The sequence below is a fragment of the Scyliorhinus canicula genome, chromosome 21 (assembly GCF_902713615.1).
Source record: "Scyliorhinus canicula chromosome 21, sScyCan1.1, whole genome shotgun sequence".
In the NCBI taxonomy this organism is placed as follows: Eukaryota; Metazoa; Chordata; class Chondrichthyes; order Carcharhiniformes; family Scyliorhinidae; genus Scyliorhinus; species Scyliorhinus canicula.
In genome coordinates this window covers 57,275,435-57,296,818 of record NC_052166.1, presented here as the reverse complement: position 1 = coordinate 57,296,818, position 21,384 = coordinate 57,275,435, and the positions used below count along the sequence as shown (strand labels likewise).

Genomic DNA, 21,384 nt, shown 5'->3' with positions numbered 1-21,384 from the left:
GACAGGCGCCGGAATGTGGCGACTAGGGGCTTTGCACAGTAACTTCACTGAAGCCTATTCGTGACAATAAGCGATTTTCATTTCATTTCATTTTTCACCTGCACCCACCCTAATCCTCCAATGATTTACTTTTCGTAACGCCAGCAGTTTGGTTATTGGATGTGGCTATAAAGATTAGCTTTGTGCACCAAATGCAAATATTTCTCTGCCTCTCCATTTTGGAGTATCTAACTTCAGTCATGTGATTGTGGGAAATCCAAGGGAAGACAACGTAAGGGGAATCACGGACTTTATGCCACTTTCAGTTGCACGGCAACTAGTTTTACAATGAAGACTGGATTTTGGTGAACATGGCAACAGAAGCAGACCATTTAGCCCCTTGAGCCCTTCCGACCATTCGTTGAGATCATGGCTGACCTATGAGCGAACACCACATAACCCACCGTTGTGCCCCCCCCCTTCTACAGTGTGATGCCCAGGACTGCCCAGTGTACTCCGGGTATAGTCTGAGCCTGGGTTTTGTATGGCTGTACCATAACTCCCCCTTATATTTAGTTCTCTAGATATAAAGGCCCACTTGCTATCCGCTTTTTCAATTATTTTCTGTATCTGTTCATGACATTTTAATAATCTGTGTGTCTGGACACTCAAGTCTCTTTGGATCTTCAAGTTCTAGCTTTTCAGTATGAACTAATCGAATATCCTGTATCACTAGTGCACAACGTACCTGGTGATAAGTGCACAGGCGATAAGCAACCTGGGTGAACCATGAGTGTTTGAACATTTGCCAAATGATTCTATAGGTGTGTTGACTGTAACAAGATACAGATCTAGCAACCATAAATAGAGCTACTTTAATCATTGGAAAAGACGGCTGTAATAAGTTTTCACATTCAGGACCAGCGAACAATTATAAAAGTTTAGTTAGCTAGCCCCAACTTTACACAGTTAGTGCCATTATGTCAAAGCTACCCACCTTATTGATTATTAGCCACTTGACAAATCTGTAATCATACGGCTGTCCATCTTTGGAGTCTGGGAGATCAACCTCTGGCAGGAAAAGGTATAAAACAGGAAAATTAGCCACTTCACAAAACAAATAACTATCTAATTCAATTTTATTGTGTTAATGTAGAGTGTAACAGAGTACACCAGCGGAGGCCAGACATTCCCCACTAAATGAGGTGAAGACAGAACGCAGAGGACTCTAATCTAAGTCAGCTTAATGGGCATTTTGACAGCCAGGTTCATGGTTGTAATGGAGCAGGTCACCATACCCGTGGCCACATGTGGGGCATGGTATGGGGAGAATTGTACCTTAAAATAACAGGAAATCTCATTCAAAACTAAAATTAAACATCAAAACTAAATAGAAACATTGTACCTTTGCTCCTCATTTCCATCCAGGAGAGTGTATTTGATACATGGTCTCTGGAACAACAGCTATTCTGGTTCCATATTGTGCTCTGGTCAGACATTAAGATCGCAAATCCCCATCAGTTAGTTGGTTTATTTTATTTCTACTTTCCTTGGGACAACCAATTTGGCTACTCACTGACTGCGGAGATGTCCACGATCAAGAAGTAACCACCCTCTGGTATAACTGGCTTTAATCCCACAGACACAAGGCAGGCAGCAAGCCGATCGCGCTTCAATTGCAGCTCCTGACGTAAATTGATGAAATAACTCTCTGGGGCTCCCAGGCATCCATATTCTTTCACAAATCCCTCTGCTACAGCTTGCTGAGGACAAAACACTTTTGTTTATTCAAACTGGCAATCAACTTCAATGATACATCAGATGCAAAGCTTATTTTTGTATTGTGCCAAGCACTTTGGTGCCGCAAATCTACAGAAAACCACCGATAAATAATTAATTTTTATTGGGGTGGGTGGGGAAAGAGACAATGGAAGGAGGTAACTTTGGGCTTAAATTAGGACCAAGATGATACTCCTGGCAAAGGATGGTCTGAACTAATTCATGGTAGATGCAGTAATCAGACACCTCCATTAAGCAGGTCGACGCTATCCAAGTTTGGTGACTGACTAGCTGGTGTGGCTCATTGATGAAATACAGATCAGACATTGAAGCCTGGCATTATTCTCACTTGCTTATGTAACTTTGCACATAAATGTTGCAACGGATAAGGTGCTTCATAAACAGACACATTACCAGTGGTTTGTGTTGTGCTGTTTTAACCTCCACATACGCCTGCTCCCAATCGGAGGTACCTAATCATTAGCTCCCGTCAACCTCTACTGAACCAAAATTTCCTTGTATGTAACACCTTCAGGATGGAAAACAATTCCAAAACATCTGTAGAAGGAGTTGAAAAATAAATAGATAAAAGAAATATAGTGCTATGTCATGAAAATGAGAAACATAGAAAATAGCAGGCCATTCGGCCCTTTGAGCCTGCTCTGCCATTTGTTATCATGGCTGATCATCCAACTCAACAGCCTGATCCGCCGCTTCCTCCTCCTCCTCTTCTTCTCCCCCCCCCGCCATTTCCTTTGATCTCCCAAGTGCTTTTTCTAACTGTTTCTTGAACACTGTTTTGGCCTCAGCTGCTTTTCGTGGTAGCGAATTCCACAGGCCGATCACTCTCTGGGTGAAGACATTTCTTCTCATTTCTGTCCTAGAGCTTTGACAAAGAGTCATCGGACTCGAAATGTTAGCTCTTTTCTCTCCCTACAGATGCTGCCAGACCTGCTGAGTTTTTCAGCATTTTGTCTTTCGTTTCAGAGACACATTGGGTTGAATGGCTGCATCATTCCAAGATTAATATTTAAACAAATCTCGTGACATGGGATTAACGTCACAAGAAAACTACCAAAATAAGTCTCATCAATCCACAATAGTGAGTTGCACTATTTCTATCCCGTTGTCCATTGATTGCTAACCAGTATCACCAGTTCTGCAATATAGATTTTAGTTCTTGGCTCTTAAGCTGGACGGGACTGTTTCACAGTGGTTAGCACTGTTGTTTCACAGCACCACGGTCCCGGGTTCGATTTCCAGCTTGGGTCACTGTGCAGAGTCTGCACGTTCTCCCCGTGTCTGCGTGGGTTTCCTCCGGGTTCTCTGGTTTCCTAAGTCCTGAAAGGCGTGCTTGTTCGGTAAATTGGATATTCTTAATTCTTCCTCTGTGTACCAGAACAGGTGCCGGAGTATGGCGACTAGGGTCTTTTCACAGTAACATCATTGCAATGTAAGCCAACTTGCGACAATAATAAAGATTATTATTATTGTCCTCGTGTCTGCGTGGGTTTCGTCTGGGTGCTCCGGTTTCCTCCCACAGCCCAACGACGTGCAGGGTAGGTGGATGACCGTGCTAAATTTCCCTTGGGGTGCGGTTTCAGGACTAGGGCAGGGGATTGGGCCTAAGTAGGTGGTCTTTCGAAGGGTCGGTGTAGACTCAATGGGCCCCTTCTGCACTGTTGGGATTTTATGTAGATGACCATCAATGCATCCACTATTTCTAGAGCCACTTCCTTAAGTACCCTGGAATGTAGATTATCAGGCCGTGAGAATTTATTGGCCTTCAGTCCCATCAATTTCCCCATTACCATTTATCTACTAATACTGATCTCCTGTAGTTCCTCCCTCTCAATAAACCCTGTGTTCCCCAACATTTCTGGTACGTTATTTGTGTCCTCCTTTGTGAAGACAGAACCAAAGTATGTATTTAGTTGATCAGCCATTTCTTTGTTCCCTATTATAAATTCCCCTGTTTTTGCCTGTAAGTCACTTTTTGTCTTCACATACCTACAGAAACTTTGAGTCAGTTTTTATGTTCCCTGCAAGAGTCTATTTTCCCCTTCTTGATCAATCCCTTGGTCCTCCTTTGCTGAATTCTAAACCACTCCTAATCCTCAGATCTGTTGTTATTCCTTTGTATGCTGCTTCCTTGGATCTAATTCACTAATTTCCCTTGTAAGCCATTGTTTGGCCACCGTTCCAGTTTTACATTTGCGCTACACAGGAATAAACAATTAATTGCAGTTCACCCATGCATTCCTTGAATGTTTGTCACTGCCTATCCACTGTCATCCCTTTAAGTAACATTTCCCAATCCATCATAGCCAATTTGTGCCTTATATCATTGTAGTTTCCTTTATTAAGATTCAGGACTCTAGTCTCAGAATCAAATAAATCACTCTCTATTTTGATTAAATATTCTATTGTATTATGGTTGTTCATACCCCAGGGGTCTCACACAACTGGATTGCCAATGATTCCTTTCTCATTACACAATACCCCTTCTACAATGGGCTATTCTCCAGTTGGTTCCTCAACATATTCATCCAGAAAACCATCCAGTTTACATTACAGGAATGCCTCCTCTGCAGCATTGTGACCAATATGATTTGCCCAATCTATATGCAGATTAAAATCACTCATAATTACAGATGTTCTTTTATCACATGCATCTCTAATTTCCCGTTTAATGCCATTCCCAACACCAACACCACAGTTTGGGGTCTACACACAACCCCCCCCAAAGGTTTTTTGCCATTTGGTGTTTCTCAGCTCTACCCATACAGATTCCACATTGTCAAAGCCAATATCTTTCCTCCCTATTGCGTTAATCTCCTCTTTAACCAGCAATGCAACTCCACCACCGTTTCTGTCTTGTCTGTCCTTCCTAAACCAAATATACCCCTGAATGTCCAATTCCCATCACTGGTCACCTTGCAGCCATGTCTCTGTAGTCCCAACTATGTCATACACGTTTACATCTAATTGCGCGATGAACTCATCCATTTTATTGCAATCGCTCTGCGCATTAAGTCACAAAGCATTAAGGCTGGTCTTTTTTAACAATACTTAACCCGTTTGCACTATTCTTCACTGTGGCCCTGTTTAAATCTAACCTTTGATTTCTGCCTTTTGTTTTTGTCCTTGATTTCCCACCCCCTGCCATTTTAGTTTAAACCCTCCCCAACCACTCGAGCAAATACTCCCCCGAGGACATCAGTCCAGGTCCTGACCAGGCGTAACCCGTCCAGTTTGCACTGGTCCCACCTCCCCCAGAATCAGTCCCAATGTCCCAGGAATCTGAAACACTCCCCCTCACACCATCTCTTCATCCACGTATTCACCTGACATAACCTGCTATTCCTGCTCTGACTAGCATGTGGCACTGGTAGTAATCCTGAGATCACTACCTTAAGAGGTCTGACTTCTCAGCTTTCTTCCACTCCTAATATTCTACTTTTAGAACCTCATCCCTTTTTTCATCTATGTCATTTGTACCAATATATACCATGACCACTGGTTGTCTACCCTCCCCCTCCAGAATGTCTTGCAGCCACTCTGAGCACCATCCTGGAGTCTTGTTTGCGGCCACAGAAACACCTAATCTATTCCCCTTCCAATTGAATCCCCAATATTTCAATCTCACACTTTATACTCCTCTCCTCTGCAGCAGAACCAACTGTGGTGCAAAAATTTGGCTGCTGCTGCTTTCTCCTGAGAGGCCATTCCCTTAACAATATCCAAAGCGGTATATCTGTTTTGCAGGGGAATGGTCACAAAAGATTCCTGCACTGCCAGCCTAGACCTCTTGCTCTGCCTCGTGGCCACCCATTCCCTTCCTGTCTGTGGAGTCGGAGTCTGCAGTATGACCACCTCTCTATACATGCTAGCTACAATACTTACCTTTTTTTCTATTTAAAGAACACAATTCTTCTTTTCCCCCAATTAAGGGGCAATTTAGCATGGCCAATCCACCTACCCTGCACATCTTTTAGGTTGTGGGGGTGAGACCCACGCAAACACGGGGAGAATGTGTAAACTCCACACGGACAGTGACCCAGGGCTGGGATCGAACTTGGGTCCTCAGCTTTATGAGGTAGCAGTGCTAACCAATGCGCCACCATGCTGTCCTCGGCCACAATACTCTCCGCCTTGAGCATGCACAACACTGTCCCCCAGCCACTGCCTCAGCTCTGAAATCCGGGTATCCAGGAGCTGCAGCCGGAAACACTTTCTGAACACATGCTAGCCCCAGGCACTGGAAACGTTCCCGGATTCACACATGGAGCTTGGAGCTCTCCTGCCATGACTTACTCCTTTAAATTAAACCTATTGAAGTAGCTTGATATCAGATTATATCCAATTCACTTGGGCCTTTGGTGAGGTGAGGTTGAATCAAAATGTGGATTTAAGGTTTTTGAAGGGGAGAGGCGAAAGCTTTAGAGGGAGTTCCAGGAAAAGGGGCTGGGATAGCTGAAGGTTCCATCAGTGAAGGTTGAACAGAGGTAGTAGGAATAGAATGCACAGATGACTCAAGAGGGTTGAAGGTGTGGGGAGAGGCAAGGTTGGAAGAGATTGCAGAGGTAGAGCGGGTCAAGACTGCTGAGGAATTTGAAGTTTAAAAACAAAGATTTTAAATGCAATCTGTAGGGTACTAGGAGCTGGTGTAGATTGAAGCGGATGGGAGTAATGGACAAGTAGGAGTTTGCATGGCATGTAATAGCTGGGTGTTTTAAGTTTAGATAAGTGGGGTGAATCCTTATCGGTCGAGTGTTTTCACCATCAGCAGATTGTATCTTCACATGTGGATTTTTCATTGGTCTGGTTTGGACATTTGCAAGTCTGCTATTGGATTTTCACAGCTTAAGATTTGTGGCTGGCCTAGAGATCACAGCAAAAAGTGGGTTTATATTTATTTTGAAAGAGGAACTATTTTGAACTAAACAACACGGAAATTGCAAAAATAGACAGGAGAGCTATGAAAATGCTTCATGAATGCTGCACTAGTTGGGATGGGGGGGAAATGAGAAGTTGGAAGTGTATTATTAGAAAGATGGGGGATGAACTCCACATGGTTACATTTCTCATTTTACTGGGCACATAACTGAATTTTGCCACTACAGCGTAGCTGTGCAAAGTAATCACTTTGGCACTTCTTACCTGTGCTCCAGTGGCGCAGTGATAGTTTGTATTCTGATGAACAGTCTGCAAGTGCTTGATAACGTCTTTATGTCCCATTGCCCAGCCAACCTACAATAAACAGATAGATAAAATATCACAAAATTCTTAATGCAAGGGTCCTTCCAGTTGATTCTCTTATTTTCCCTTTCTTTAATTTTGCCATTATCATTTTCGATCCATGGACGCTTAATGGACATGGATCTTTAAGTCTAGCAGCAGAGAGAAAGAGGAATTCAAGAAGTTAGGAAATAGTGCGTGGTGCTAGCCTTCGTGCAACAAAACTCAGACTTTGTGGCTGTGGTACCCGAGAAATGGGGTGGGGCTTTGTTTGAATGGTTGGCTGGTGGTCAATAATTTTGGCCAAAAGGCAGTATTCTGCCCGTTAACAGGTGGTGATTGGATTCTGCCTAAGACGGATGATTTCTAGGGACCCAAGGAAAGCAGAGTTGAGACCTGGACACACAGCGACCAGGATTACTCTCCAGAAAGGCTGCGAGTTGATGTATTCCTGAACCTGAATGAATGAATGCACAGGGAAACTATTACAGGCTGCAAACAGAGGCCTGGATCTGAAAGCTTACTTTGAAAGAAGGTCTGCTTCAAGACAACCATCTGAAACAAAGACTCTCTTTCCTTTTACTTATTATTTGCACCCCTCTCCTCCTTTTCTGCGTTTTTCAGTTTTGTGTAAGTGGGTGATTAGGAATTGGATAATAGTTAACTAGTTGTATTTGCTGCATATTTCATTATAGTTCTTGCTCTAAATGAAAAGTAACTGTTTAAATTTGCAAACGTGGTGACTGTAATTATTGGGCAGACAAGGGCCACAGACTGCAGGTATTTTTCGAAGAATTAATGATCAATTCAATTATGTTGCGACTCCAGGTCAAGTGTAAGATGAACAGATTGATTTTTACATAGGAGTTTTTCTTATAATCAGCTGATCTAACTCTGAGAGCAGAGTTGAGATGGAAACATAAGCTGCAACATAACTGGCTTTGCCAGTATAGTGTGATTGGATGCAACATCACAACAGCAGCCAATGTGCCAGGCACTGAAGTTTAACTTCATGTTAATTCTCCTCTATGTTTCTAACTATTGTAGCTAAGCTGCAGTGCAATGGATCACTTGACTCAATGTTTGGGAATTAGGATGAACTTCATCATTCTATTACACTGCAGCTGATCCCAAATTCTGCTATAACTCCAGCTCAAGAGGTCACGTTTGGTACAGTTCAAGTCAGTTCAATAAATGACAAAATCGAAAATGACAGTTCAATAAATGACAATAATCAAAAGCATCAGAATAAGTACTAATCCTCTGGGTAAAACTGCATTAGCATTCCTTCTAAAGAATAAAATTGACTTTTGCTGAGGGATTAAAGATTGTACCTGTTGTAAACTGAGGCCCATTACTACATACAATAAAATTTGCATCAATCACATTTTCTGACAACTTTCTCTAACTCACCTTCCAACCTGTAGCACTGAAGGCTTTTCCTCCACTTCCGATGGTGATTGTCCGTTCCCACATCCCAGGCAGGCTAGCTAAGAAGAAGAAAACATGAATAGTCGCTATCAAGAGGGGTGTGTGTGTTTGGGGCAGTAGGAACAGGGGAGATGAGAGTGGAAGAAGACATTATAAGAGTAACTTTTGCAAGTCTCCGCACTAGTGTGGAGCCTCATTCGAAGGACGTGTAGTAGCCGAGCTGGGGCTACAACTGTGTAGCCCTGACTTTCCCAACTGTTAGCAAGACTCCAAGCCCAATGTTCAACCTCACAAGAAATACACGCAAGCAAAACTGGTGTTAAAATCGGTTACCATTCACCTACAAGAATAATAATTGCATCAAACACAGTGGCAGCACATTGGTTAGTGCCTCACAGCAGCAGGGACTGACTCGGATCTTGGGCGACTGTCTGTGTGGAGTTTGTACATTCTCCCCATGTCAAGTGTTCCCCCTATTCTCACTTTCCACCCTCCATATTAAGAGATAATACTTCCAGTACACATCACTCACTTTTTCCAGTTACACTGAAAGTCCTTGAATTGAAATATTAACTCTGTATATTTAGTCAGGTCAAAACAACAATGAAAGGAAGCAACTTGAAGTTATACAATACTGTTGACATAAAAACGTCCCAACGGCATTTCACAGGCAGGTCGATGGTACTTAGCCAGAAAATGGGGTGAAAGGTAAGCAAGACTTGGTATGAAGCAGGATGTCAACAGCAAAATTTATTGTGACAGGTTGGGGTTTATGGCCAGCAGAGGAGGAGAGGCCAATAAGGAAATCATCTCCATTGAGCCGATAAATGGTGCAGTTATCTGTAAGGAATTCAGCAGTTGAGGTAGGGACAGACGCAGACAATGTTATGGAGGTAGAAGTAAGTGGGCTTAGTAATGGAAAGGATATAGGTTCAGACACTCAGATCAGGGTCAGCCAAGATGCTGAGGTTGTCAACCATCAGTTCAGTTTGAAACAGTTGTCAGGGATGGCACAGGAATCAGTGGCGAGAGTGAGAAACGAGGAAGGAGCCAAAAGGTTTCAGTTTTCCTAATGTTGAGTTGAAAATATTTATCCAAGACTGTATGTCGGACAAGCATTCTGACAGGCGTCCTAGCTGAGTAGTGGCAAAAAGTCAGAGCTGGGTATCATCAACCAGTGAACGTGATCAATTTGGATTTCCAGAAGGCCTTTGAAAAGGTGCTGTACAAGAGGCTGCTAAATAAGATAAGAACTCATGGTGGTAGGGGCAAGATACTGGCATTTTTAGAGGATTGGCTGGCTGGCAGAAGATAGAGTGGGGATAATGGGGTCCTTTTCAAATGGCAGCCAGTGACTAGTGGTGTTCCGCAGCTATTCACAATATAAATTAGTGCTCTGGAAGGGCATTGTTGCTAAGTTTGCAGGTGATACAAGGATGTGTAAAGGGACAAGTTGTGCTGAGGAAGCAGAAGGACCTGGACAGGCCAGGAGAGTAGGCAAAGGCGTGGCAGTTGGAATACAATGTAGGAAGAATACAGGCATAGACTATTTTCTAAATGGAAAAGGCTTTGGGAAATCAGAAACACAAAGGGACTTGGGAGACGAGTTCAGGATTCTCTTAAAGTTAACATGCAGGTTCAGTTGGCAGGCAGGAAGGCAAATGCAATATTCACATTCATGTCGAGAGGGACAGAGTACAAGAGCAAGGATGTACTGTTGAGGGGGGGTTGGGGGGGGGGAGGGGGGGGGTGGGAAGAGAGAGGAGAAGAATATAATTGAAACTTACAAAATACCGAGAGGCCTAGATGGAGTGAACGTGGAGAGGATGTTTCCACTAGTAGGAGAAACTAAAACTGAGGGCACAGCCTCAAACTGAAGGGACGATCCTTTAAAACAGAGATGAGTAGAAATTTCTTCAGCTGGAGGGTGGTGAATCTGTGGAACTCATTACCGCAGAAGGCTGTGGAGGCCAAGTCACCAAGTCACAAGTGTCTTGAAGACAGAGATAGATAGGTCCTTGATTAAGAAGGGTTCAGGGGTTACGGGGAAAGGCAGGAGAACGGGGATTATTGAATGGCGCAGCAGACTCAATGGGCCGAATGACCTAATTCTGCTCCTATGTTTAGGGTCTTATAAGGGGAGTTAAACAGACAACCTAATTATGCTCTTCTTGTAGAGGTACAGGAAGACAGTGGATAACATGCCTGTGATCTCTTTAACTAAAGCAAGCAACTGAAGCTGTAAGTAAAGCTGATACTAAAATCAGGTTCTATTCTAGACCTATTCATGTTCACAAGTGTTTGGCTAAGAATGTACAGGTGACGTTTTCTTACCAATTCGAACATGCTCATTTGCATCATACGCTAGCCACTCATACACCTCATCACTGATGCATAGCACGTTGTGCTTCACACACAGACCTGCGATCGCCTGCAACTCTTCACGTTTGAAAACCTAAGGCAGGATAAAACAAAGAGCAGCTGTTAAGTAATATGTTCAAAGTAGATTGAAACCAATCTAAATTTCCTTGTTTCTTTGTACTATGTCCCGCTTTCATCTTTCTTGTGTCCAGTCAGGTCACGGAAATGACTCCATTCCTGTCTGTTCATTAGATAGGAATGTCAGTCGCAAGCCAGAATATTTTTGCTTCCACTTGTCATTTAATCCCCATTGTCAGCATGCCTGACTGAAGTGGATATGATTGTTTGGCCCTCCAGATGCCTTATCAAACACAAGCTGCCTTCAATTGCATGGAGGAAAAGAAATTCCTTTTTTCTGGGTACTGCATTTAATGACAGTGAAGGAATGGAGATACATTTCCAAGTCAAGATTGGTGAGTGTAGAGGTAAGAGAGAGAAAGAGACAGAGAGCGAGAGTTTCAGGTCATTATGTTCCTATGTATTTGCTGCCCCCTTGTCCAATATAGCAACAGTTTGTGTCTTTGAAAGATGCTGTTTCGGGCAGCACAGTGGCACAGCAGTTCGCCCTGCTGCCTCACAGCACCAGGGACCCAAGTTCAACGCTGGCTTTGGTGACAGTCTGTGAAGTTTGTGTGTTCTCCCCATGTCCACGTCGATTTTCTCTGGCTGCTCCGGTCCTCTCCCCCCCACACACAGTCTAACTTTGTGCCGGTTAGGTGGATCGGCCATGCTAAAAAACTGCCTCTTTACTGCCCAGATTAGATGGGGTAACGAGGATAGTGCAGGGGGGGGGGGGGGGGTCTGGCAGGGTGCTCTTCCTGAGGGTTGGTGCAGGCACTACGGGCCAAATGGCCTCCATCTGCATTGTAGGGATTCTATGCTTCAATGTGAGGATCCGTGGTAAGTTTCTGCAGTGCATCTCATAGATGGTACACACAGCTGCCACTGTGCGTTGGTAGTGGAGCGAGTTAATGGTCGTGGATGGGGTGCCAGTCAAGCAAGCTGTTTTATCCTGCATGATGTGAAGCGTCTCAAGTGTTGTTGGATCTACATCCAGGCAAATGGATAGTATTCCATCACACTTCTGACTTGTTTGTAGGTGGTGGGTTCTGACTTGTGCCTTGTAGGTGGTGGGGAGTCGGGAGGAGTTTTACTCACCTCAGGATTCATAGCCTCTGGCTCCAGTAACCACTGTATTTATATGGCTAATCCAGTTCAGTTCCTGGTAGCTTCTTGTTGTCAGCTTCTTCCCCACTGCTACCAGACTCCTCAACGACCCTCTTATGGACTGATCTCATTAGCACTACACCCCTGTATGCTTCATCCGATTCCGGTGCTTATGTAGTTACATTGTATACCTTGTGTTGCCCTATTATGTATTTTCTTTTAATATACTTAATGATCAGTTGAGCCGCTCGCAGAAAAATACTTTTCACTGTACCTCGGTACACGTGACAATAAACAAATCCAATCCAATCCAGCGATGGCAACGTCATTGAATGGGAAGAGGCGATGGTTAGATTGTCTCTTGTTGGAGATAGTCATTGCTTACCACTTATGTGGCGCAAATGCTACTTGCTACGGCTAACTCAAGCCTAGATATTATCCAGGTCTGGCTGCATTTTGGACATGGACTGCTTTAGTATCGATAGCGAATGAACGATGCTAAACATTACGCAATTATCAGCAAACATCCTCACTTCTGATCTTACAAATGGAAGGAAGGTCTTTCATGAAGCAGCTAAATATGGTTGGGCCAAGGACACCACTCTGACGAACGTTTGCAGTGATGGCCTGGAACGGAGATTATTGCCCTCCAACAACCACAAGCATTTTTCTTTGAACCAGGTATGATCGCAGCCAGCAGTGAGTTATCACCCCCTGTTTCCCATTGCAACAACCTTCCCTGTGGCTGACAGCAGAGCAATTCCTCTGTAGTTACTGCAGTCGGATCTGTCACCCTTCTGGAAAATGTCACGGTTACAGCGTCTGAGATCTCCTGGCATGTTTCCAGATAAGGGAAATTAGGTCATTTATTGGTTCTTTGGTGGGGGATTCCATCTTCCCCTACTCATGATGGAGGGAAGGGAGTTTTGCTGGCAAAACCCAGAAGCCCGCGTTGGGGGGGGGCATTTTCTTTGGCATGTTGAGAACCAGATATGCTTGGTGGGCTGGGAGGTTGCTCCTGTTGGCCCACAAGCAGAGCTGCAAAGCACTTCCTTATTCCACAAATCCGTTTTCACCGCCCCGATGGCTTCCCAATGATGGAATGGCTTGGAATCAAAAAACCTTGCCTCATAAAAAGGTTTTTAGCCCGTATTGCCCGAGTCAGCTCTTTAGAAAGAGCTTCCGGTTTAGGTCCACACTTCAGTAATTTCCCACAACACTGAAAATTAGTCCTCTGTACGTACAATCCTTTTGTTGATCGTCTCCACCACCCTTTTAGGTTGTGCATTCCAGATCTTAACCCTCCGTGTGAAAAGCAATTCTATTCATTTTCCCTCTAGTTCTTTTGCCAATTATCTTAAATGTGATGTGCTTACCAATCTACTTACTGTATTAACTATATTTGCTCTATTAAAACCCTTTATAATTTTAAATATCTCTAATTGGTCACCCCTTAAACTTCTCGAAGGAAAGCAATCCACGTTTCTCCAATCTCTCCATGTAACTAAAATCTTGCATCATTCTAGTAAACCTCCTCAGTAGCCTTTCCAAGGCTTCAATATTCTTTCTGAACAGCTCATAATTTTATAAGCTATTCCTGCCAAAGCACAGCTAGTGATTTGTAAAAGTTCCTGGTTTTTGTATTCACTGCTAAGGATCCTCCTGTTAATTCCTGTCCATCCCTTGGTTTTGCCCTTTTAATTTCTGTTATTCTGCTATTTCAATTTTTGTACATGGACCATTTAATGTGCCTATGCCTTGAAGATGGACTGCACCTTCAATTCTAGTGGCTGGTAAACGGAAGATTGACTTATGACCTCAGGTCAAGGCAGGTTGCAAAGAGCCATTTATATTTCAGATCAGCAGATTCAAGGGAGATTGGTGATGACACATCTTGATGGACTTGGCAGTCGGCTAATAGATTGTTTTGAATTGCCGGGCCTTATCAATGGGCCTTATCAGTTTTCTCTGGAATGTTCCTTCCTTTGTGTGACTGTGTTTGCTTTTACTGAAGCCTGGAGGGTTACAGCCCTAATCTCGCTCGCTCATCTAATGGGTTCTTTCTGAAGATCCAGAGTAAAGACCTTTCTCTCTCCACAGCCAGACTGAACTGCAAGGAAATCCAGTCCAGCACCAGCTGCAGGAAGGGTCAGTTGTTTAAAACCCATTTAAAATCCTGTGTAGAGAACTCTGTTCTTATCTCAGTAGGCTGTTGGTCATTCTGGTGGAGTTGGAAACAAGTAAGAATTAAACAGGCCTGAGGTTGCTTCTTCAAGTGGATGCCCAGGTTGGTAAAAGATAAAAATGCCAATCCAGCGGAAAACTTGTCGTCTGTGAGACCATCTCTAACCAAACACCGATGATGGCTTTAATCCTCAAGCATCCTGGGAGGACAGCCTGCTGCTACAACCCTAACATCAGAAGCAAGGATTCTCATCCTTCATTTCATCTTAATTCCTATTATTTTACCCCTTCCCCTTCCAGTGCGTGTGTTTGGATAGAGGGTGGAATGGTAAGGGGGGGGGGGGGGTAGTAGATTAGCTGGCCATTATTCTGTTCTGTTATAATTATTGTATGTTTCAAATTTGTTTGTGTTATAAATAAATAGTTCAAATTACAAGCCTTATGGCTATAACTTATTGAGCAGTCAAAGGGACAATGATTCTGAAAACTTTATACAAGTTAATTCACTTGTGCAGGGACGTCAGGGTGGGTGAGGCTGGACTTGACCACGCATTAGCCCAGGATGTGGTAACACTGTCCCGGTTTACAAAGCCAAGTATCCCATATGCTTTTGTAACCAAGGATTGGTGTAAATACGCCATTCAGTCTTTCTGCGCTTGCAACACCCCTCAAAGTAGTAATTTTTGGACCATACGGTTTCCCCATAATTGATCCTCCCACCGGACATAATTTCACACTTATTCACATTAAATTGCATCTGCCATGCTTCCTCCCATTTCACTAGTCTGTTTATGTCCTCTTGTAGTCCAGTACTACCCCATTCACCAATTACTGAGTCAAGTTATGTATCATCTGCAATCTTCAAAATTGTATTCCCTATACCCAAGTCCAGGCCATTTATAACAAGAAAAGCAATGGTCCCAATACTGGTCTCTGGGGAACCTCAGTTGGCAAAAAATGGGATAGCATTTTTCCATTCTCGGTTTTGGTTTATGCAACAAGGATAATTTTTTAAAAATATATTTTTATTAGGGTATTTGCAAGTTTTTATAATAGTAACAATAACGGCAACATTCACATGGTACAATAAGCATTTCCATCCCATCCCAATCTTCACACCCCCCAGCAATAAACAACAGACTGTCTCTTCCTCCCCCCCCCAATTCTTGGAATTCGGTTTCTGCTGACATTTTAATTTTCCCCGAGAAAGTCGACGAACGGCTGCCACCTCCGGGTGAACCCTACCATTGACCCTCTTAGGGCGAACTTTATTTTCTCGAGATTGAGAAACCCAGCTATGTCACTAACCCAGGTCTCTGCATTCGGGGGCTTAGAGTCCCTCCACATTAAAAAGATCCATCTCCAGGCTACCAAGGAGGTAAAGGCCAAGACGTCGGCCTCTTTCGCTTCCTGAACTCCCGGCTCTTCCGACACTCCAAAGAACGTCACCTCCGGACTCAGCACCACCCGTGTTTTGAGTACCGTGGACGCTGCCAAAAAAATAAGCTTCGGGCATGCCCAAAACATATGGACATGATTTGCTGCGCACCTCGCACACCCGTCCTCTACCCCAAAAACTTGCTCATCCGGGCCACCGTCATAGGTGCCGGTGGACTACCTTTAACTGCATCAGGCTAAACCTGGCACATGATGAGGATGTGTTAACCCTGCTTAGGGCCTCCACCCACAGACACGCTTCTATTTCTCCTCCTAGATTGTCTTCCCACTTGCCCTTAAGCTCCTCCACCGGAGTTTCCTCCGATTTCAAAAGTTCCTGGTAGACATCTGATACCTTCCCCTCTCCCACCCAGGTACTGGAGGCTACTCTGTCCTGTATGCCCCGTGGTGGCAGCAGCAGGAAGACCAGAACCTGCCTTCTCAAGAAATTTCACACCTGCAGATACCTAAATCAAGGATGATTTTACACTCGAGTAGTTAAGTCAGGCAACTGTGTTTGGATTTGCTGTGATGCCTCCTTTGTATTTGTGGATTGGGTTATCATATGTTCCTCGTTGCGATCTGAATGAACACAACCGTGCATCCCAAAAAACGTTTAATTTTCTTTTTGTGCATCAGTTACCACATCCGCGATGATTTGTGCAGATCCAATTCAGGATTGTCCACTAGCTTCAAGGGAACATGCAAGCCAGGCAGCTTATGTAAAAAAAAATTAAAATGTTCTAATATTACCTGTAGGTGGTGCTGCGATTTTGCTAATGTTTTGGCTAACTGCAGAAACACCCAGCTGCTAAGAAGATGGTGATTTTAGACTCCGAGTTTATGGTTTGAACACCCAGCCAGTTTAGAGCAAAATAACAGCATGAAATAGAATAAAATGGAGAGGTAAAGCCTGCCACCTCAAAATCTGCACCAGGGCGTTCAAATCTACCATTCTCCTTTAATATTTGAGTGCAGCCGATGACTACATAGGTCGGCATAGCCATTGTACCTACACGATGAACCAACTCAACAGTGCCGGCCGAGATGACCTTATTTAGAATTTTCTGTTTAGCACCTGGCTCACAAGACTGCACTTTCCCTGCGAGCAACTGGGAAGATATTTCGATAGTTTGTTTGCGAAGACCTGCAACCCACTTCCACCAGAAGAACAACAATGTCTGTACCAGTCAACAGGACATAACTTCCTGGCTACCCAGTGTCGGACTTGGGTGTTTTGGGGAATCCCTGTTGGAAATTCCCAAGGACTTACTTGACGCCCCTCACTGCTCCAGTTTCATCTAGCCTGAGGGAGGAAGGTCGTGTGAGGCAGGGCCTTTGGAATTCCATTGAGGGTAATTCTCTACAGAGTGGCAATCCGCTGGTGAGTGCCACTCTGAGGAAGTTGTCCAAGCTGCCTTGAGTATCTTTGCACCTGGATCCTTCCAAGCAGCATCTGGTAATCTTTCTGCCACATTTGTCAAGCACAGCTCAACCTCCCCTCCTCCCTGATGTGTTTATTTCTCATGTCCATATTGGTTAAATTATCCATCACCCTTTAACCCTGCTTGACTGGAATACAATATTCGCTATTGTCTATGTACAATTCCACAGGAGAATATCTTAATAGTATATATGTATTAAAAGTTTGATGACTATGGCATTTGGTAGTTGATTATCAATAATTCCCCCATATTAATTATATTAACAGGATTTCCGACCATACACCTTGAAATGTCAACAATTTATCAAATAGATGTCTGCATCTGATACTGATATAATAAAGAAAAAATTGGAGATGTGATATTCTATCCCAAGGATGCTGATGGAGCTCCAGTGAAGAACTAAACTACTCTTCCATGTATATAGCAGGTGTATGCCAAGATTAGGACTTGAATTCACCCGTAATCACTAGCAGCTGTCATAAAATCGGCCTATAACTGAACAAATCTGCTTCACTTTTACCTTGCCAAGAGGGTTGTTTGGAGTGTTAATGACGATTGCTTTCGTACGTTTGCTGAATTTATTTGCTAGTTCGACAGGATCCAACACCCAGTCAGCACTGGTCATCAACCTTCCAGCCACTGGTTTCTGAAACAACAACAGATAACCTTTTAACTTTGTAATCTGTAAAGAGTATTTCTGCATTGTCCAGTCAACAGAAGTCCCTTCCAGCCCATCCATCTTATTTGCACAATTCAATACTTAACTCCTGCACTTGCTTTTGGTGCTGCAGACGAGAGTATACAGAAGTTGCAGGCGGCATGGTGGCACAGAGGTTAGCACTGTTGCTTCACAGCGCCAGGGACCTGGGTTCGATTCACAGCTTGGGTGACTGTGTGGAGTCTGCACGTTCTCCCAGTTTGTGCATGGGTTCCCTCCAGGTGCTCCGGTTTCCTCCCACACTCCAAAGATTGCAGGTTAGGTGGATTGGCCATGCTAAATTGCCCATAGTGTCCAAAAAAAAGGTTAGGTGGGGTTACGGGGATAGGGTGGAGGTGTGGGCTTAAGTAGGGTGCTCTTATATTCCAGCTAGCCAAGGGGAATGAGCTAAGGTATCTACAACTCAACAACTTCCTACGAAAGGAGACAAGGATGTACCCACAACCGCCATGACAGACATTACTGGAAGAGTTACTGGACGCAAGCATCGTAGATAAAGGAAACTGTAGCGACATGTATGACCGACTGGTAGGGAGGGCCGACACCGTGCTGGACACAAGAAAGAAATGGGAGAGGACCTGGGGATTGAAATAGGGAGGGGAACTCTGGAGCGAAGCACTGCACAGGGTCAACAACACCTCCACATGCGCAAGGCTCAGCCTGATGCAGCTAAAAGTGAAACATAGAGTCCACTTAACAAGAACCTGTATGAGTAGGTTCTTCCCGGAGGTGGAGTATAGATGCAAACAGCGCCAAGGAGGCCCGGCCAACCACACCCACATGTTGTGGTCTTGCCCCAGACTTGCGGGGTACTGGACAGCCTTCTTCAAGGCAATGCCCAAAATGGTGGGGTGGAGCCATGCCCGAAAGTGGCGGTCTTCGGGGTTACAGACCAGCCAGATCTATTCCTGGGGAGGAGGGCTGACGCCCTTGCCTCCCTTATCGTCCGCCGTAGAATCCTATTCGGCTGGCGGTCAGCAGCACCACCCAAAGCTGCAGACTGGCTGTCCGATCTCTCGGAATCTCTCCAAATGAAATCAAATTCGCCATCCGAGGATCAGACGACGACTTCCACAGAACGTGGGAGCCATTCACCCAATTGACCTGTTTGTGGCCAATGAACAAGCAGAAGAATAACCAGGTAGCCAAGAATCAGGGGAAAGTAGCCAAAGCATGAGAGGGAGACACAGTCTGGGAGAGGGAAGGCGGGGGAGGGGGGGGTTCAGCTAGACCCAAGAGGAAAGAAAGGCAAACCACAGGAGGTGGGGGGAAAAGAGGGAAGGGACAGGGAACAGGAAGGTTGGGGCAGGGAAATGACAGCTGGAAGGAGGGCACGAGAAACGATAACAAACTTAGTATCTCCAGGAACAGAGAACAAGGAGAATACAGGCGAAAGACGGGAGGAACGGCTGAAGCAGAGGTGAGCACGAGATGACAACGGCAGCGAGATCCGGGAGAAGCAAGTGACAACACCAACACCGAACCCGTTCGAGTATTGCCCACTGTAATTGTTTCTCCGGCACCCAAATGTATATTTACCTCCCCAGTCTCTTCTCCCCTTCCCCCCCACAAACAGTCGCCTACTTATGTGTTGTAAATAATTTTGCCAGCAGTACAGAGTTGCTGCTGTTGAGCTGGTGCACAGTACCCTACCAGTTATTCTATTTTATTTTTTATTATTACGTTTTTTTTGTGGTATGTTTGGGTGTGCCCGTCTCTTCTATATATGTGTATATTATATATATATTTCTTATTCTGTGTACATAACGGTAAATAAACTTTGTTCAAAAACCCAATAAAAACATTATTAAAAAAAAGTAGGGTGCTCTTTCAAAGGGCTGGTGCAAACTCGATGGCCCGAATGGCCTTCTTCTCCACAGGAAATTCTATGATCTATGAAGTTAAGCAAGAGGCAAATGAGTGCACCACAGAATGAAATAGCATTCTGTTCGTGGATTAAATTTACAATATCCATGGCTCTGATAGAAAAAGTCGTAAATTCTGTGGCGACATTGAGACAATCTCAAGGATATTTAGGCCATGTCCTTAATGCAGACTCTGAACTAAATGTAGGCCTTGGAAAAGTCACCTTGAAAAGTTTGAGAAACTCCTCTGGTTAAACTGTTAATTGTCATTTATATAGCCTGATGGATCTAACAAAACTGTTAAGAGTGTGGCCAGTTGACACTAAGGGAGTCTTTAGATGTCCTGCGCTAACTTGCAGAACTGCAGGATCTCATCTCATGTAAAAATCCATCTCAAGAGATAGCAATTTGAGAACATAAATGTTCGACCAGAAGCTTGTGCCAAGCCCTCACTAGCGTACAAGGTCAGCTTGAGCATACATTCCCGGCTTGTATTAGGAAAGCAATTGCAACTGTGCATTTTAGAATCAGAGTAATTTATACTTTCTTAATTTTATTATAATTCTTTTCCCCCAGAATTGTTCAGGTCTTTTGAGTGCTCCTTCAGAGAGTGGAGAGTATCAGGCACCATTTATTTAACTTGGTACTCTTTTTACATAAACAATCAAGTAACACATGTATCAACCACCTCAACAAACATATTAAAACAAAAGCCCTGCCCCCATTATACCACCCACTCCCCAAAGAGCCAACAGTAATCAGGTCCTTGAATTACAATATTCATCTTATTGCGTGCACCTGGCCTGCCAGAGCCAATGGAAGGCTGTCTATGATAGAACCATCTACGATAGAACCCGTCAATTACTCCCGTCAATTACTCCCCCTCACTGTGAGCTTGACCTTCGCAAGATGCAGCCACACTGCGGCACTGGGAGGGATTGCCTGCCTCCAACACAGCAGAATCCGCTGCCGAGCCAACAACGAGGCAAAGGCCAGAGCATCTGCCATCACCTCAGCCCTCAATTCCGGCTGGTCTAATATCGCTGCTAATGGGCAGGGCTCCAAATCCATATTTAAAATTCTCAATATGGTGTTTAAAAAAGATCCCCCAAAAATCTACCAATTTGGGGCAGGACCAGAACCTGTTGCATGGCTTGCAGGCCCTCTCGAGCACCACTTGCACCTATCCTCAACCTCTTTAAAAAAAAAACAACCCATTCTGGGCTCGGTGAGATGTGCCCTGAACACCTTGAACTGTAGCCTCACGCAGGATGATGTAGCATTCACCCTGCGGAGAGACTCACTCCACACCTCCTCCTCAAACCTAGCCTTCCACCAAAACCTGCTCTTCCCTCATGCAACCTGGACATACAGTACTTGGCCCCACGCCAGAGTGTATCCATTCCAGCAAGGTGGAAGATGGCAACCCCGGGAGTGTCAACAAAGCTCGCCGGACCCAGTCACGCACCTGAAAGTACCTAAACATGCCCATCCCACCAAGGCCTGCTTTCTCCCTCAGCTCTGCTCGGTCAGCAAGCCGACCCTACAAAATAGGTCCTTTACCCTCTCCAGCCCCATGCCTTTCTACCCCCTGAAAGTGGCATCAGGTTTTCAGTGTGGCATCAGCGGCTGGAACAAATGATTCCTACAACCATGACACACTCCTCAGCTTACAATGCTGGTGGGACCGGCATCATATCTTTAACATGGAGATAAG

The 21,384-nt window shown here is 44.4% G+C and overlaps 1 protein-coding gene across 7 annotated transcripts in view; it reads right to left on the bottom strand.

Moving 5' to 3' along the window:
- The window catches only part of LOC119955578 (kynurenine--oxoglutarate transaminase 1-like), a 51,506-nt gene that overhangs the window by 2,986 nt on the left and 27,136 nt on the right, over positions 1–21,384 (bottom strand). For 6 of the 7 annotated variants that reach the window (XM_038781911.1, XM_038781906.1, XM_038781907.1 and 3 more), the window contains 6 exons: positions 17,605–17,730; positions 10,765–10,885; positions 8,413–8,489; positions 6,922–7,011; positions 1,556–1,742; positions 977–1,050 (listed from right to left, as the gene is read on the bottom strand). In XM_038781911.1, the coding sequence (XP_038637839.1) occupies positions 977–1,050; positions 1,556–1,742; positions 6,922–7,011; positions 8,413–8,489; positions 10,765–10,885; positions 17,605–17,730 (675 nt within the window). Of the gene's footprint in view, positions 1–976; positions 1,743–6,921; positions 7,012–8,412; positions 8,490–10,764; positions 10,886–17,604; positions 17,731–21,384 lie in introns of all 7 variants that reach the window. The other variant, XR_005458498.1, reaches the window with a different exon arrangement.